The following is a 19,777-nucleotide window of genomic DNA, read 5'->3' as shown; positions in this document are numbered from 1 at the left end:
AAGTCATTTGATATGCTTAAATTAATTTGCTAGCGTCATTGAATTATTGCTGTTGCATAGATAGCTGACGATGATCATAAAGTTTGCTTCTATTTCAATTTTTTTTAAAAAACTAATTTGCACGAGAGAATTACTGGGACATAGCAATAAAGAGTATGGTCGCACTTTAAATCACTAGTACTCGCACTTTATAGCTGTCGAAACAAACTTCTTTATTCTGCTGTCAAGCTAACATTGCAAAAGATCAGTGCTACAGATGGCCGATTGTGTTAGAATCAACGCAAGAACATTCTCCTAAGGTCTTTATATTATCCACTAGTAAAGTGACATTACCTTTAATGAGTTGATGTGGTGCACACTTTGTCATTTCACATACACAATAATCATCCGTCCCAATGTTTTTAGATAGCATAACAATTTGAGCCGCGCCATGACAAAACCAACGTAATGCGTTTGCGACCAGCATGGATCCAGACCAGCCTGCGCCTCCGCACAGTCTGATCAGGATCCATGCTGTTCGCTATCAGTTTCTGTACTTGTTATAGGGTTTGTAAGCAAACTGCATGGATCCTGATCAGACTGCGCGAATGCGCAGGCTGGTCTGGATCCATGCTGGTCGCAAACACATTATGTTGGTTTTGTCATGACGCGGCTCATTTATCTTTTTACACTGACATTGCGATTCAAAGATATGCAGACTTTAAAATATAGCTTCTAATAGTTCTGTACCTATGCCATAAAGTTTAAGACATGTACTTCAAATGGCGTCGTTCATCAATGTCCTTGACAACTGTTACCATAGCTACATATGATTTTATGTAACCATAGTGATTATATTTGAACTACTGTATTTTACGAATCTGGAATAGTCTAACCGCTCACCCAATGGCAACTTATTTCTCGACCCTTTCCGTCAAACTGTGGAAATGAATTTTAGCCGAGATGCTCTGATTGCCTTGCACCACTATATTAATCAAAATACAAACTGGGCACAGAAAATAGACAAACATGTATATTTCCAACTGTATATGTACATTGATATGGTAATGTCTTTAACTACATTTAACAAAGAAGAAATTGAAATACATGTATTTTGGTTTAATGATATCAAATCTAAAGTCAAATTCTTTCCAAATACCATGCATACGCTGCGTAAAAGGCTAAATTACATATACATGCACATTCAAGACATAATTAATCTGGAAAAACTGCTATTATATAACTAAAAAAATAACGAGTTTTCGGATAAAAATGATACATTATGTTACATTTAGAAATGTATTTTTCATAAGTTATGATTGTAATGTACAGATGCATATTATAATTATTAGTTCCTAAATCCCATGGATGCCCTAAGCTTGTGTTGACAACTTATTGCTTCCCTAAGCGTAGTTACATAATATATATTTGTTTTAAAAAAAAGCCCGTATTATTCGGTATATTGATTGCAGTTCATGTAAAATTTCATGAATATCTTACATATTTTTTCCTAATAAAAAAACTTTCAGTATAATTTTATCTAAGACTAACATAAAACGGATTAAACAATGCCAATGTGTTTATTCTAATATAAGGCCTTCCGCCCAAAATACAATCAGATTTTCAATTAAAGAAAGAGTGAGATATAAATATATAAAATAGACATATATTATAATCGTAATATTGAATATTAAGTTGAAATAAAGGTAATATTAATTAAACATATAATGTACAAATGCCAATATGATTAATATCAGTGTTGAAGAGGTAACTATTACTTTAAATATATTATTTAAACATAAAGGTATGGTTACATTGAGAAACGATCGTTTCAACAAATGGAGTAACTGAAATTCATGGCGCATAAAAATAAATTAAAAACATTATAATATACATGTTTAAATTTGTTCAGTTATTTGAAGTTTTCTTAAATTATTTGCTTCATAGATAAATTTTGCCAATTTTTTAATATTGTCTTTTGTTGTTTCTAACATTATAGTATTTAAGCGTTCATTACTTTTTACAATCACATTCTAATTACAAAAGTTGAAGTGTTTGTGTCTAAGGTCGTTGTAAAGCTGACAGTCAATCAAAAAATGCACTTCATTTTCCACAACATGCACATTACGTTTAAGACAAGATGAACACAATCTTAATTCTCTGTCAATATTTAAGTGCCTTCCTTTTTCAATTTTCAAGTCATGGCCACTGCATCTAAAATTTGCTAATGCACGTTTATATGCATAAGGCATATAAACAACCTTAATAAATGACTTTATCAGTGTATGATTCTATAACACATGGAAGAGTATGACTCTCTGAACGAGTTTATCATGTTCTTGATTATTTGGATTATATTTTCCCAAAATATTGAAATATTGTTCGATTAACAATCCTATACTCTAAGAGGAAAAACAACAACATTGTTTCTTGGAATAAAGATCAAGGTATGTAAACAATTTTCTGGTGAACAAGTTACAACTTCCCGGATTCCTTCTGTACTATGCAATGTTGTTTGCAATACTCCGAATGAAATAATAATATTATAATTTTAATGATATTTAAAGTACAATTAAAATTTTTACAAATCGTAAACGTCTAATTCGCTGAATAACTGCCTATAAATCGCTGTATAAACTTTCAAATCGCTGTGTAAACGTACAAATCGCTGTAAAAACGTCCAAATTGCTGTACAAATGTTTAATTCATATTTAAACTTTTATGATACGATCTTGTATTCCAGGGAAAACCCGCTGTAGCTGACATCATTGGAGGAATCGGTGACGAATTGAACAAGGACGTACAGACTGGTGGCTTCTGTAAGTACCGGAAGTTGATTCGCTGGAGCATAGCCGCACATTGTTAGTAAGTAAGGATCATCCGTGCAATAACCTAAATCAAATATACATATAGATAAATATGATAATACTCACATCTTTACTATTATTTTAGTACCATGTAAAAAGTGATACTTTATTAGTTGTTGTCTTTGTACTTTATAAAAACAATTGTACATGTATTATTCTTTCAGGGACTTGTTAAAGGAAGCCGTATATCTATCGAAGGGAAGCTGAGGGAAGAAATACCTATCAATTAGCTTCATTTAATATGTCGTTGTAATTTTCTGTACAAGTCGCTTTGATGCTAATGATTTAATACATTTAAATCTAGTTCATAAATAAGATTATAGTTAAAGATGGATGTGCACTATCAGCTAAACCGCGTTTTGAAAAGGTAATTGCTTTTTTAAATGAATTTAGTGTACATCTCATTTATTAATAAAGTCGACCGCCATGAAGGCATAGTTTTGTTCTGTGACAGGTGGTTCTGAATCAAACCAGCAAAGTGGGTTCTATAAAGACCACAACAGGCAACGCGCAAGGGCACGCACAGTACGGACCAAAAAGAACGGAAACTTGGTGATTCAGGGCATTACAACTATATCCTTGCGTTGTATACTAGGAAAAAGAATGAGTCTCAAACATAAGTTTTATAAGATCAATAAATTGTTTAATTATTATAAGATCAATAAATTGTTTACCTTTGTAAAACATAAGAATGTCTTTAATACAGCCAACAGTAAACTGTGTATTGAACGAGTCAAACCGCACCCTCAGTGTTGAAGTTTTCGATGGTTTCACAATCAGCCAAAACTGGTTGATGTTGCTGAACGAAAACAAGTCATTAAAAACAACAATTTAATACAACTTTAAAGTTTATGTTTTAAACACTCATTTATGAGGCATATGTCTCAAGTGAAACAGAAGAAACCGTTAATACTATATTCCGCTACTGAAATCAGCGCATCGGTTAAATAATTTCTTCAAGTATGAGTAGAATATCTTTTTGCATTGAAAGGTACATTAATTATGCCTCAGAAACTATTATTCTTTCAATCTTTAGAAAAGACAAACGCAAATTTCTTTTAATGTTCAAATAATGGTTATATTTAGAGCATGTTTAGATGTTTATCACCTGAAGAAAGTAGCGCTTAATGGGAAATCATTTATAAAAAAAGTCCCAAAATGTAAACAATGTAGTATTTTAATTTTACCTCCATACAAAATACTAAATCACTATATAAAGTGTACTAATTGTCAAAAAGCAACTTAAGCAAAAGATGATCATGTGATTGGCCTGTGACGACTTTTTTGAAACTATAACAGGGAACAAAAAATATATAACTTTTAAGAAACAAAAATCAAAGCATCTGAGGAAAAATGAGCCCTTATCTTCTAAAATTTTAAAATAAATTTGTACTACTTTGAAATTTTGAAAGGGGCTTGTATATGGAAATACAAAAAAAAACTTCCAACAATTTAGGGCCTGGCCATGTTGCACAGATCGAAAAGAAGGCAGAACAAATTCTTATACTGGTAGCAAACGCTGATCACTTACCGTCTATCGTCTTAAACAATATCTGCTTTTTAAATGTTTGATACAATTATAACAATTAAAAATATAAAATAAATTTGATTTATACTTACTTCGGGTAGTTACTAGGGTAACTGGGAGAGGTGAATGTGCGAGGTGCAGGGCCCGCCATGTGTGCGGTGAAATCAAGTCTGCACCGAAGGTCTGAAATCCACATAATATAGTACATGTACGAGAATATTACAATATGAAAACAGTATGTCCTAATTTATAATGAACGTATGCATAATTCCTAGGTGTCTGCTTCTCAACCCAGAGATCGTGGGTTCGAGCCCTTCTCGGGTCGCGACCATGTTTCTTCATATGACACCAGTACTGGTTGGTTCCAGGAAGCGGACTCGAAAGTGATTAATATAAGTTGCAAGAACTTGTTTCGCAATCGAGCTAAAATAAATATGTTTAAACCAATATAAAGAGGATATTGGTTCATTTCAGTTAAATATGGAATAGAAACATGATATAACATTTCATTATATTTTCACTTGGCGGAACGGCAAGTGAAAAATATTGAATTCTATCATGTGAAAATATGTACAATATGTCACAAAAAAACGAAAAAGTAACCTTTTTATTTAATTTTACCTTCAAGAAAAAAACAACAATAAAAATGTGTACAAAAATTTCCATTTACTACGCAGGTGCAATTGTACAGCGCATATTAAAACATCGACAATTTCAAGTTGTATAATACAGTTCAGTACACAATTTACCACAGCCTTAAGAATATAGTATAACTAGATAAATTCTAAAAATGAAATGAATAGCTAAAGCTACTGACTGCCACAGAAAATCATTTGAGAAAGTAGTCCCAAAAACAAATGAATTTTGATTCCGCCCACTTTCATTATTTTTTTTTCCGTTGTTTTCTTTCTTATTTATTTATTTATTTTTAACAAATTTATAAATTGACTTATATAGCACCATATTTCATGGGAAACTGGATTTAGATAAAACTATGCTCATAAAACAGTTACCTTCATCGTTGAAAAGCTCGAATCCTGCATCGTCATCCACTAGTTCCTGCACGAGAAATGGAGAATGCTCAGAATGCTTGCACACTTTACTTGACGGGTTGTACGCAAAACCTTTGCAGTCATTATTTTTACTGCATTCGTATGAACAAAACATCGGCGAAATCTCCGTAAATATAGCCAGTACAGATGGCAATTTTTTGTCTATTAGTAGCTTTTTATATTTGTCATCTTCTCCCGGACAAGCTGATGTAGGGACAATCAAACAAGAGACATATAACAATGAGTACACAAGAAAATAAAGAAATTCCATTGGATCGCTCACGTTGCAATATTAGGAATAAAGACGTTATTTTCTTTTGTGATAGCTCGAGATACAAATCGTTCAAGTCATTTGCTCTCAAAGTTCTTACTATAACTGAAATATTTTAATCAGGTAAAATAAGTAAGTAATTGCGCAATGAAGACTATTAACAGTTCCGCTGTTCTGCCTCGAATCATTTGTTGGTTTTATTTCTGATAAAACTGCCTGTTCCCGTCGCTGGAAGAGTGACCTCACGTGCTAATGTGTTGGTTGTTGATCAAATTACTCTACTTATAAATGATATATATCATTTAATTTAATTTAGATAATTACAAAACTTTGTTTTGTAAATATTACATTGTTCACATGGGAACATCTATATATTACTCGTGTAGTACTTCGTTGCCTTTTTAGCTATTTCTACACTATTTTTTATAATTAGAAAAATGAAAAACAGAAGAAAAAATATTGACTTTTTAAAATTACAACTACCGAGCTAGTACGTGTAATAATTGTTTGTTGGAAAGTGTAAGTATTTTCCTTACATATAATGTCAACAGAGATAACAAGAGCTGTCACAGGAGACAGCGAAGCTCGACTAATTAAATACTGGACGCGGTAAGGAAGACAAAACTATGAAAGAAAATCAATTATGATATAAATATATTTCTTCTTATGACAAGAAGTTATAGTTGTTAACATAAATTCTAAGTTCAAGGGGAATAATTCTGGAAACAGTCACACTAGAGTTATGGACCTTGCACACAACACGTGTGTGTAATGATAAGAAATTTGAAGTAGATACCTTAAAAGGTTAAGAAGTTATAATATTTTTTAAAGAAAATTCTTAGTTCAAAGGGAGATAAATCTGAAAAGTTATGAACCTTGTCACATAAGATGTCGTTGATGATATGGAATATGTGTAGACACCTTTAAAGCTAAAGAAGTTATAGTAAAAATAAACATTTTTTTATCAAGTTAATGGGGAGATAATTCTTGCAATAATGGTGCTACAGATAAGAACCTTGTCACATAAGATGTAGTTAATGATAAGGAACATATTTTTGAAGTACATGTATGAAGTTGATCCCTTAAAAGATAAAGAAGTAACAGTAAAAAATAATAATTTAATAATAAGTTCAAGGGGAGATACATCTGAAAATATTGGTGCCAGAGTTATGAACCTTGTCACATAAGATGTGGTTGATGATAAGGAACATATATTTGAAGTTTGAAGTTGATAGCTAAAGAAATGAAAAGTTATAGTGAAAAATATTTTACTGCACCAAAACTTTAACCTGAAATCTGGACGCCGACGCCCGGGCCAGGTAGGACAGCTCTCCATATACTTCGTATAGTCGAGTTAAAATTTTTTATGAAATTGGCCTCTAATAATTGCTTCAAAGGAGACTTCTGATAAAGTTTCCGGAGTCTGTCATTTTAGCGATTTATTCCTATATTCAGAACAAAACTTAAAGAAACTTATGCCAATAATTTGATACAAGATGCAAGAAATAAAACTTCAATTTTTAGTTTGAAGAACTTGATATAAATTAACACTTCGAATTCTGTCATAAATGTTGAATTCTTTCATTGTGAGGAAACTGTCCTCATATCTAGCTGAAGGTTTATGATTCTATTCAGGTACCAACACAAAACATATTCCTCCGTCAGTAATTTTTAATTGGCCAAATCGTCTAAAAAAACACCTTTTATCCGCAACAAAATGTTCAGCATAGCAGCATATGTTTTATAGTTTGATTAAAGATATTTATTAAAGCTCGATTGCGAAACAAGTTCTGGCAAACTTATATTAATCAATTTCGAGTACGCTTCCTGGAACTTACCAATACTGGTGCATGTTCAGGAAACATGGTCGTGACCACAACAGGGTTTGAACCCTTGACCCCAGGGTTTAAAGGCAGACACCTTTACCACTAGATCACCACTCCCCTTAAAATGTGGTAAAAGTGATACATACAGAAGTCTTACCAGCATTTCAAGGGTCAAACGGCAACATTTAGTGGTGGATGAAGGCCTCTTGTTTACCGCTCCGTGCAATATTTCAGACACTAGCAGTGTAGAAACATCGACCAGGCCAGGGATAGTTAATATATAAATAGGAGGCCTAATCGCTTTGAAATCTGAAGGTCACTTTCGGTGTGATTGATCATGAAACCCTTTCTACTGTCATTCCCATTGTACCTCTTGCTCTGGCATGTACAGAAATAATATCACTTCTTTGCGAGAGCTGGAGAGTGAAGGCACTAGTACTAGTAAATTGCTTGCCAGCCTGCCAAAGAACTATGTGGTGGCTGAACTGTGATCTGGTGAATAGGCATAATCCCGAGGTTAAACGGGTAAACTACAAAAAACCACTTTTGAAATCTCATAGCGACTAACCGACTAACGTTTAGGGAGGGGGTGGGGGGACATACATGTAAATGTACATGTGTATTCATTTATTTGACAACAGTGGATGAGTATCGGTTGTTTTGACATTAAAGAACAAAAGTATACAGTTCTATAAAAATAGTTTATTTTGTTTTATTGTAATCACTGTGTGAAAATTAATCACTGTGTGAAAAGATTCTACATGAAATAACAGCACAATGATAAATACATACATAGGAAAGTTTCCTAATATACATTAACTATAAAAAATCTTATCAAAATTGTGGTCCATGTTCGTACATCTAATATACACAGCTGATTAACAATCAAAAGCAAAAGGAGTTTTGCAAAAAAAACAAGGTATGGAAGACTGAAAGAGGTAAAATTATTAGGTCAATTATTTCTTCACCTCAAAACGTCATGTAATGCATGAAACGATAGTCTAAGACAACACAATTTGAATAAAAAAGCCCTGGGTTTATAAGGAATTCAATCAAAATATCAGCATAAATAACAGTGGCATAATTAAACACCAAATTTGTCCAAGTGATATTTTTGTTCATAAAATTGTGTTAAACTATTTTTCCAAGTGATGTTTTTGTTCATAAAATTGTGTTTAACTATTTGTTCAAGTGATGTTTTTTTCATAAAATTGTGCTTAACTATTTGTTCAACTGCAGATGGAATTAACTACTAGTATATAATATTATGCTCTCCCCTCAAGGAGGTAAAATTTGAGCTATTTTTTGAAACATCACCAAAAAGATTATTCCTTTGAATCAAGAACCATTCTGACTAAACAGTATGAAGAAGTTGCTGAAATGCTCAACATCAATAGAGGGGTCATCTACTGGCCAAGAAAGTATGATGACTGTAGACAAAATGGTTCTTTAGATACACTGTATATTCGAGCTGAAGGTCACTCTGACCTTGACCTTTGACAGAATGACCTCAAAATCTGTATTTGTCATCTACCTGCTATGACCAACCTCCCTACCAAAATCTAATCGGTATCAATTTATGGAAAGGACAATATGTTTCATTAGTGCAAAGGCACTGTGACCTTAAACTATAAGATCGATGAGCGTACACAGATTCCAAAATGGTTTCCTTCTTTTTTCAACTAAGATTATAGACACAATTAAGGATGTTTTCTGGAAAAAAAAACACCATACCAGTTACCTTTAGGCATATATGAATGAAACAAGACATGTTTGTAAAAACCCAAATCCCCTTGTTCAAAATGTGTTGATAAAAAAACAAATTTCAAAAATTTCATAAAGAAGGTCAAATTCAATATGGGTTGAGGTCACATAATACATGGGTGAAATTTGTAAATTTTAAAAATTCTGAAAATCCTGAATTTAGCAGTTTTTATAGTTTTACATCGGAATAGAAGGCTTTTAGGAGACTGAAAATCCTGAACTTTATGAATAATCCTGAAAACTTTCACCAATGCACATAAAGTGTGAAATGTAGATATCATAGAAAATGTGAAATTTACTTACATAAGTACAGACAGACTGGACAAGACTATTATACACATTCAGCAGCTTTATGGATTAGATTAGATTAGACAGATAGATAGACAGCCAGACAGACGGACAGGCAGACACACTGGACAAAAACCAGTATATATTGATGCAGGGAGCATAGAAATATGGCAGTCTTAAGACATTAAGATAATGATTAAACATCTGAAATGACGTCTTTATGTAAATAATGAGGTGATGCATTTACATTACATTATATTCATTTAATTATAAACACAGCAAAATGTTTGTAGCAAGTTTTACATTAAGATTGTTTATCGAATAAAGCAAGTTTTACATTTAGATTGTTTATCGAATAATTTGAATATATTAATATTACACAGAACATTGTTAGGAACATGCAAGAGAATATGATGTGTACATGTGTAGATATATATTAATTAACTAATACTAATGGGCATATCTAAGAATACCCAAGTATAAAAAGAAAATATGATACATGTATCAAACAATGATATAATCATTTCCTTCAAAATTCACAGTCTTTTTATGTATTTTTTTACATTTTCATTTCAGACAGTGTTATTACAAAAAAGATTTAATTCTTATTCAAACATAACACAATAATTTAAGATTGCCCTTTTTGGGCGATTGCCATATACATGTATATAAATATGCTATTTGTGTGAATTCATGTTACATTTCGTAATTTATTTTGATCTGTTACATATTTTTTATGAATCTGACAAGTGTAAAATATACTGGTACTTCATGTACTTGACTTGGGCACACTGTCTTTGCAGTCTTTCTAGACTCTCCACTGCCCCCCCCCCCCCCCCCCCCCCCCCCCCCTGTACACACACAAAAAAAATCCAAAGAGCCTACCTGTTTTCTTAATTATTTGTAAGTTTAAACTCTGATAGAAAGTATCCAAAAAGATCTTCTAAATTTTCCTTTTCTTAACAAAATGTGACATGATTATTGTTTGCAATATACTTTACAGTGACTTATAAGCCCATTACAGTGACTTATAAGCCCATTAGATTGGGTTTGCTTATTCTGTATATTATTTGTGTTCAAACATGGCTTGTTAATATACAAATTTCTTATTATTATTATCTTACTTCATTTAAAGCTGCATGCCTCCAGATGAGCCAAAAATATTTCAAGAAAATTTAACTTAATGAAAAATGTTCTAAGATTTTTAAGAAAAGTAAAATGATTTAAGATCGGGAAATAATATATGTGAATCTGGAGGCTTGCAGCTTTATATTATCCAGACTATGTTGAAAATATCATACTTCGTTTAGAAAAACAACAATTATTTGAATATATGTACACACTGTGCATACTTGATACATATGAAAACAAATATAAACATAATGGTCATAATTCATTAATGCATTCTATTTTTAAACAAATAAATGAGCTGTGTCATGACAAAACTGACATAATGGGTTTGTGACCAGCATGGATCCAGACCAGTCTGCGCATCCGCGCAGTCTGATCAGGATCCATGCTGTTCGCTTACAAACCCTATTACAAGTAGAGAAACTGATAGCGAACAGCATGGATCCTGATCAGACTGCGCGGATGCGCAGGCTGGTCTGGATCCATGCTGGTCGCAAACCCATTATGTTGGTTTTGTCATGACGCGGCTCAAATGAAGAATCATAGAAATATAACATACATGTACACTGCATGTATACATATATATATATAATTATATAAAAAAAGTTTCTAAAACAGATATATAATTTAACATTAACAAAATAAATCTAAATATTTATATCAAAAAAAGTAACAAAACAATAAAAATACAAAGTTCTTTTCTTTTTTTATTAACTTAAGAACAACTTGTAAGTTTTTTTCATTATTTTTTAATCAGATATTTTTTAAAACAAAATTTATACAAAATAAGGGGATTACACACAAACTGTTTCATGCTTAATATTTTGTTTTGGAATATTAATAATCTGTAAAACATTCAGTAAGTACAAATGGAATCAAAAGCATTAGTTTTGTGGATAAAAAATGTTCAAATTCATCTTTAGTATATTAATGCTTATCTTTATATAAATATCATTGACATATGACATTTACATCCCAACCATTTCCCCGATCAAATTTAACCATGTCCTCGTAACTTTGAATCTAAATTTCTCACTCTGAATTTAAAAATTTAAAATTTCCCACAGTGAATTAACCATTTCCTACTCTTTATTTTGACCATTTCCTGAGGTGAATTTAACTATTTTCAGAACTGATTTTAACCATTGAATTTAACCCATTTACCACAATGATTTGAACCATTTCCCACACTGAATTTAGCCATTTCCAACACTGAATTAAACCATTTCCACACTATTTCCTGAGCTGACTTTGTTTATTGAAATTAACAACTTCCTATATTAAATTTTCCACAATGATTTATCCATTTCCCACACTAAGCTTCACTATTTCCCATCTTGCATTTGTGTGTCTGACTTCAACTTCTTTTATTTTGGGACAGTCTACTGAAAGTTAAGGGGTTTAAGTATCAAAAATGTAAAAAAATACCTAAAATACAAAATAATACCTTGCAAAACTGAACAAATGTTTTTGCTTAATAGACTAAGACTGTCCATATGGCTGAGAAAAAAATATTGACAGTACCATTTTAAGATTCAAATCTTCCTTATGTATGCTGTAAGTTGTTGGTCATTAACTACCAGTTGCTCCACACATCTAATACATTATTATGAGTGTAAAGTTTCTTGCTCATAGAAACAATGGCTTGGCCCTGGCGAGGCAAGCCCCAAGCAGCCAGCAATCCTTAGATTACTAAACCAATGTGTTAACCACTAGGGCCATGCTGCCACTTGTGTATATTTCAACAAAACAAAAACAGAATATTTGTTAGAATTACTTTATATACTATATGTGACCTTTTTCATTCAATTTATTATTTGCTGCATTGTTTCAAAACTTGCATATCTAAGCATATCTTAAATCTTGGAGTCTTACCTAAAGATTGGTAAAATTGATTGTTAAAACGTCTAGCTCTAAACTGGCATTTAATTTACATGATACAAAATAAAATTGTTAGAACAATTTTCAACATGATAATTCTTTGAAAGACAATGTTATGACAGGTAATTAAACACATACCCATGCCCCTATTTTTGAAGACTGTTACAAAAAGTATATGGCAAGGCCATGCATATATTTTGATGTGACATCATAATATGCCTTATATGAATATGGTTTGAACATAATTTTTATGCTTAATATAAGTGTTACAGTATAAGCACCTTGTAGAAAAAAAAATTCTTTTTTGAAAGTAAACTCGGCTTACTTTAGGTATGTGATAAAGAGAAAGTTACATTTTGTTTAGCTGAATTAACTTAAAGTTATCTTTAACACTTTTGGCCTAAACTACTAATTTGCCTAAAATTTCCCCTTCTCTCTTTAACACTTTTGGCCTAAACTACTAATTTGCCTAAAATTTCCCCTTCTCTCATAGTTCTATTGTTATATGTAATAATGGAGTAATTGGCTAAAATCCTATAATTGTATGTATAAAATGCAAACATCACTGGCATGGACATGCAAACATGAAAATCATCAGACATAGAAAATGAACAATAAAAAAATGAACATAAATAACAAATATTGTTAAAAAATACAGAAAAGTTGAAAAAAATGCTGATTCGTTTCATAGGGAATGATTTATTTATTTCTACGATATAACGAGAAATACATCTTAAACTGAATGAAGTGGAGCTGCTAAAAAAGATCTTTCTTAACAATAATTTTAATGTAAATCACTTTCTATACATGTATATTTATTGTAATATAATTTAAACAGGAAAGCTGAACATACTTTGACTTTCTCACAAATACCTATAACACAATAAATCAAAGATTGCCAAAACCATGTAGGAACCAAATCAAGAAAACCAGTTATTATGAATAACCTGTTTTCTGAAGACCAGTTTACAAGAAGAATATTTCTCCAGGTGCATTAAAAGTTGTCAGTCTGTAATTTTGTTTGGAAATAAAACAAAAAAGATTTGGTTTCATTTGAATATTAAATATAGGGAAAATTCAATTCTGATATGCCTTACATCTTGAATAGATTTCCTCATTCAAAACATTTATTACATTATTAAACAACTTATTCCTATCTACATGATCTAACAGAAATAAATTCAAATATCCAGTAAATCTGAAAGATGATATTATTACATTTATTATATATTAAATAGTATGTCATCTCAGCTTGGTAGTCTATCATATCTAAATACAAATAAAAAGGAAGACATAATCAACTTGTGCTGGTGCAGCATTCAAATACATGTAGTTTATACTATCACTAATGTTAACAATGTCTTGTTGTACCAGAAATATGTATGTGGCATAAATATTATACATAAAACAATACATTGTCATTCTTTGTCAGTGAGATATTATAAAATATTTCACTCAGTTACGATACTAAATATATAGTATAACATTGCGAAGTAACAATTAGAATAGATAGCACTTTCGACAATTACTCTCCGAACATTTCCCATCCAAAATTAATGTAAGATGAATATTTAGCACATTTAGCAAAAAAACCATAATCACAGTTTCATAAAACACTCTCCTATTATTATGACACATTACTAGCTGAAGGAGGTTTTACTGCTATTGGTCAATTGAAGTCATGTGACTAACAACACCACTCCTGATTGGATTATTGCTAGGTTTTGCAATTTAATGCTGTCACACTTGTGGGTAATTCCCGACCTCCATTAATCCATTCAAAGTACGTCCAAGGTCTCGGAACGAAGGCCGTCTATCAGGATCCTGCAAAGATAAAAAAAAAATTATTTTTTTAAATTGCGACATAATTTTTTTTAAAGTTTTACAAAATGTATATATAATCAAATTATTGTTCACCACCATTGTAGTAATGAAAGAATTATAACATATGCCACATAGCACAATTTTGTTTGTTTACCTTTTCTAATTTATGATATAAAAATACACAAATAATTTCAGCTTTATGGCAATATTGAATTCTAAAATCCAACAAACAATATACTCTATGAAAAAGAACAATTTAAAATCAATTTCAGGTAAAAGTAACATAATTTAACAAGTATCTGATACAGGTTTGTAACATAAGGTAAGAGACATCTAGCAACTAAAGTGTAACTAAAAAATACAGTGTTGTTTTATCACAATAAGCTATTACAGCTGTAACGTTACATTGCAAAAAAAATCATGTAAATATATATCTAAAAAGTAAAAATAGTTTTACTCATAGCCCTACTTTTTCATCCAATGAAAAGGCCTAATACATGTAATTTGAAAAAAAATCTGACAGTCTATTTCTCTTCAACTGTCTGCACTAGAGTTTACTTAACTATTAATTTTATCATTGCATCTATTTGGATAAATGTGTGCATGCCTAGGAAAAATAGGTCCAGCCTAAGAAAAGTAGGTCAAAGATTAAGTTAGTTTGATGCGTATAAAATTAAATAAGCCGCGTCATGACAAAACCAACATAGTGCGTTTGTGACCAGCATGAATCCAGACCAGCCTGCGCAACCGCGCAGTCTGATCAGGATCCATGCTGTTCGCTATCAGTTTCTCTACTTGCTATAGCCTGTATGTAAGCGGACAGCATGGATCCTGATCAGACTGCGCGGATGCGCAGGCTGGTCTGGATCGATGCTGGTCGCAAACCCATTATGTTGGTTTTGTCGTGACTAGGCCCAAATGTTTTAAACGGCTACAGGCGCTCACTTTCTTATTAGCCTCCAAGTATTACTACAGTTCTTTCATAAACTAGATTTAACTGGCAAGTAAAGACAGAGGTTTATTTTGTTTGAATTAAAATATCAAGGACATAATTTTCAATTAATACTTTGATGCATTATTATTAAGTTTCAAAGTATCTAGAAAATTTAATCTAATATAAAAATCTTAATCTTCTACAAACAATATGATAAAATCAGTGGATAAATTGTTAACAAAAAGGAGATAGTCAATGACCAATCAATCAATCTATCAATCAATCAATCAATCAATCAATCAACCAATCAATCAATCAATCAATCAATCAATCAACCTTTTCAATGAAGTAACAGTTCTAGATAAACTCGTCAGTGTAATGTTCTTTCTTATAAGGGAGTTATCTTACAGAAAATTATACAGTGTTTAAATGTAAAAACTTCATTTTGAGCAACTTAATATCTTTACATGAACATTGTCATTTGACAAGATAAACAAATAAAATGAGGTTAAATGAATTATAAATTATACTGATAAATAAGCAATTAAAGGGACAAGTAAAGTAAATTAAGTCATAATAATATACATTTAGTACAAAATGCTTCATCAATCATGTATTTGCAATGTATATAATACAAAGGTAAAAACAATAAATAAAAACATGTAAAATGGTAATGTATAGTGTTGTTGAAGGTATAAAAATAATAAAATTATGGTAATTTTGCAGTTACTCATGGGTGTAAGCAATAGGTAATAAGTAAATGTATGAAAGTTTTTTCTGCTTTTTGTGCAAAGCAACATCATATTACTAAAAAGGAAAAAGATTAATATTAACTGAGGAATTCTTTCCTGTTTTGTATGGAGACAATGTCATATTTTGTCTTATATTTTGTTTACTGCTGCACAATAATTATCACTTTTAAAGCAATTATCACTTTAAAAGACAATTATCACTTTGAAAGGTGATAATTATCATGCGGTTCTAACATAATATTGTAAGGTTGAGGAAAACAGGACGATGTGCAATGCTGATATCAACAAAATGTAATTTTTTAATGAATTATAAATAGGTTGTTACTTAAGTCAAATGCATCTTCTATTAATTTTCATGAATTATAGCATAGTTATACAGTTTTCCATTCAAAAGCTTTGATACTGACCTTCGTGATTTATTACAAAGCACCTGAACTGGTGAACAGTGCATTATTCTACATCAATTTCCTAATTAGATACAAAAAACAACTTAAATTTTTGAATTTTAATTTATAGTCTATAAATGGTGCCAGTTGTTGCATTGCAATGGTTTATGCGTGTTATGTCTTTAATTTTTTTTTTTGGAATTATGATCTATAACTGGTGCCTGGTTGCATTACAATGGTTTATGAGTGTATTAGGTTGTAAGAAACGGTCGTATACTAGACAGGTCATGTGATCAGGTAAGTCCCCGTTCCAGTCAAACCACACAGCTTTTGTCGTAGTTCCACAAATGAAGGCCGACTATCTGGAGTCTGTAGATAATAACTTGTAAATAACTAGTTCTAGAGTTCAAGCATTAAAAATAGCTTGTTCAATCAAACTTGACAAAAATAACAAACAAATTACTAGTAACTAGGGCTGAAAGTTCTATTTCTGTGTTTAATTAAACAAGATATGTTTGTAAAACATGTATGCCCCCTATCAGCAGCCAATTAGTCATGTGATAAGGTTATTATGCATGACTTCTGACCCAGTGATCAAACAATTAATAAGGGTTATCAAGTATCTACAGGTCATGACCTTAACCTTTGACCCCTTGACCCAAAACTCAATCTATATAGGGGTCATCTGCTGGTCACGACCAATCATCATACAAAGTTTGAAGTTCCTAGGCCTAAGCGTTTTTAGTTAATTGATCAGAAACCGTTTTTAACATACAAGGTCAATGTGACCTTGACCTTTGACCCCAAAATCAATAGGGGTCATCTGCTGCTAATGACCAATCACCATGCCAAGTTTGAAGTTCCTAGGCCAAAGGGTTCTTTAGTTATTGAGCAGAAACCGTTTTTACTTACAATGTCAATGTGACCTTGACCTTTGACCCCTTGATCCCAAAATCAATAGGGGTAATCTGCTGGTCATGACAAATCACCATACCAAGTTTGAAGTTCCTAGGCCTAAGCGTTCTTAAGTTATTGATCAGAAACCGTTTTTACTTACAAGGTCAATGTGACCTTGACCTTTGACCCCTTGACCCAAAACTCAAAAGGGGTCATCTGCTGGTCACGACCAATCATCATACAAAGTTTGAAGTTCCTAGGCCTAAGCGTTTTTAGTTAATTGATCGGAAAATGTTTTTACCTACAAGGTCAATGTGACCTTGACCTTTGACCCCAAAATCAATAGGTCATCTGCTGGTCATGACCAATCACCATACCAAGTTTGAAGTTCCTAGGCCTAAGGGTTCTTAAGTTATTGATTGGAAAGCATTTTTACCTACAAGGTTAATGTGACCTTGCCCTTTGACCCCTTAACCCCAATATCAATAGGGGTCATCTGCTGGTCATGACCAATCACCATACCAAGTTTGAAGTTCCTAGGCCTAAGGGTTCTTTAGTTATTGATCAGAAACCATTTTTAACTTAGAGGTCAATGTGACCTTGACCTTTGACCCCTTGACCCCAAAATCAATAGGGGTCATCTACTGATCATGACCAATCACCTTATCAAGTTTGAAGTCCCTAGGCCTAAGGGTTCTTTCGTTATTGATCGGAAACAGTTTTTACCTACATGGTCAATGTAACCTTGACCTTTGACCCCTTAACCCCAAAATCAATAGGGGTCATCTGCTGGTCAAAACCAATCACCATACCAAGTTTGAAGTTCCTAGGACTTAAGGTTCTTTAGTTATTGATCGGAAACCGTTTTTTGCTTACAAGGTCAATGTGACCTTGACCTTTGACCCATTGACCCCAAAATCAATAGGGGTCATCTACTGGTCATGACCAATCACCATACCAAGTTTGAAGTTCCTTGGCCTAAGGGTTCTTTAGTTATCACTCGGAAACCATTTGGTCTACGGACCGACGGACCGACAAGTGCAAAGCAATATACCCCCTTTTCTTCGAAATGGGGGCATAATTAGTTGTGTATAAATTAATTTCATGGACCTTATACTTTAGCACCCCAGTAAAGAAACAGAAATGTGTCTGAAATGGGACAGACATAGAAAATAGCACATGATTCCCCCCACCCCCTTTGAGTGAGGGCATAACAAGAGCTGTCCGTAAGACAGCGCGCTCGACTTTTTTAGTGCTTGCCTATAATACAAAACATTGACAGTTAAGGGCCATAATTCAAATAAAATCTTTGACAGAATTAACTTCTCCTGGACATGTTTGGGAATCATGATTGTAAACAAGTATTCCAACTTTCAAATTAATATCTCAAACAGTTCAGTCAAAAAGTGGACTGGTACTAAAAACTTAACCAAGATTCTAAGTCGATAAAAGGCCTTAATTTTTAAAACAAATCCTTGACAGAGTTACCTTCTCTTGCGTACAGATGGGGGTAATGATGTGAAATAGCATTAAAAGTTTCAAAGCAATATCTCAAAGGGTTAAGGCAATAAGTGGATTTTTACCCATATTCAATGTATTTTCTAAGTCAAAAAGGGGCATAATTCTGTCAAAAACCTTGACAGAGTTATGTCCTCTTGTCTGTTGATGAAGGTCGTGATGGTAAACAAGTATGGTCAGTTTCAAAGCAATACCTCCAATGGTTTTGAAATAAAGTGAGGTGGTACAAAAAAACTTAACCAAGATTCTAAGTCGATAAAAGGCCTTAATTTTTAAAACAAATCCTTGACAGAGTTACCTTCTCTTGCGTACAGATGGGGTAATGATGTGAAATAGCATTAAAAGTTTCAAAGCAATATCTCAAAGGGTTAAGGCAATAAGTGGATTTTACCCATATTCAATGTATTTTCTAAGTCAAAAAGGGGCATAATTCTGTCAAAAACCTTGACAGAGTTATGTCCTCTTGTCTGTTGATGAAGGTCGTGATGGTAAACAAGTATGGTCAGTTTCAAAGCAATACCTCCAATGGTTTTGAAATAAAGTGAGGTGGTACAAAAAACTTAACCAAGCTCAATACACTTTCTAAGTCAAAAAAGGGCCATAATTCTGTCAAAAACCTTGACAGAGTTATGTACTCTTGTCTGTAGATGGAGGTTATGATGGTGAACAAGTATGGTAAGTTTCAAAGCCATACTTGTAATACTTCTGAAATAAAGTGGGGTGGTACGAAAAACTTAACCAAGGTGTGACGCCAACGCTAACGCTAACGCTAACGCTAACGCCGACGCCGGGGCGAGTAGGATAGCTCCCCTTTTCATAGAAAAGTCGAGCTAAAAATGGACAATTATAAATTAACAAATTTAAATTTTTTTTATAACT

At 32.4% G+C, this 19,777-nt stretch overlaps 1 protein-coding gene and 1 long non-coding RNA gene across 2 annotated transcripts; both read right to left on the bottom strand.

The window, feature by feature from the left end:
- Positions 1-1,406: 1,406 nt before the first annotated feature.
- On the bottom strand, positions 1,407-5,809 carry LOC132747689 (cubilin-like). Its single transcript, XM_060737176.1, has 4 exons — positions 5,388-5,809; positions 4,467-4,557; positions 3,521-3,645; positions 1,407-2,871 (listed from the first exon to the last, which is right to left on the bottom strand). The coding sequence occupies exons 1-4, from the start codon at positions 5,695-5,697 to the stop codon at positions 2,699-2,701; spliced, it is 699 nt and encodes a 232-aa protein (XP_060593159.1). The 5' UTR covers positions 5,698-5,809; the 3' UTR covers positions 1,407-2,698.
- A 4,679-nt stretch (positions 5,810-10,488) lies between these two features.
- LOC132747690 (uncharacterized) lies at positions 10,489-16,935 on the bottom strand. The gene is made up of 2 exons (XR_009628150.1): positions 16,761-16,935; positions 10,489-14,411 (listed from the first exon to the last, which is right to left on the bottom strand). It is a non-coding gene; the product is annotated as an uncharacterized LOC132747690 (long non-coding RNA).
- Positions 16,936-19,777: the final 2,842 nt, after the last annotated feature.

Source organism: Ruditapes philippinarum, unplaced genomic scaffold (genome assembly GCF_026571515.1).
Source record: "Ruditapes philippinarum isolate M1 unplaced genomic scaffold, ASM2657151v2 ctg13598_1_1_1_1, whole genome shotgun sequence".
Taxonomy (NCBI): Eukaryota; Metazoa; Mollusca; class Bivalvia; order Venerida; family Veneridae; genus Ruditapes; species Ruditapes philippinarum.
The sequence above is the reverse complement of the archived record's forward strand: the minus strand, read 5'-3'. Positions and strand labels throughout refer to the sequence as shown.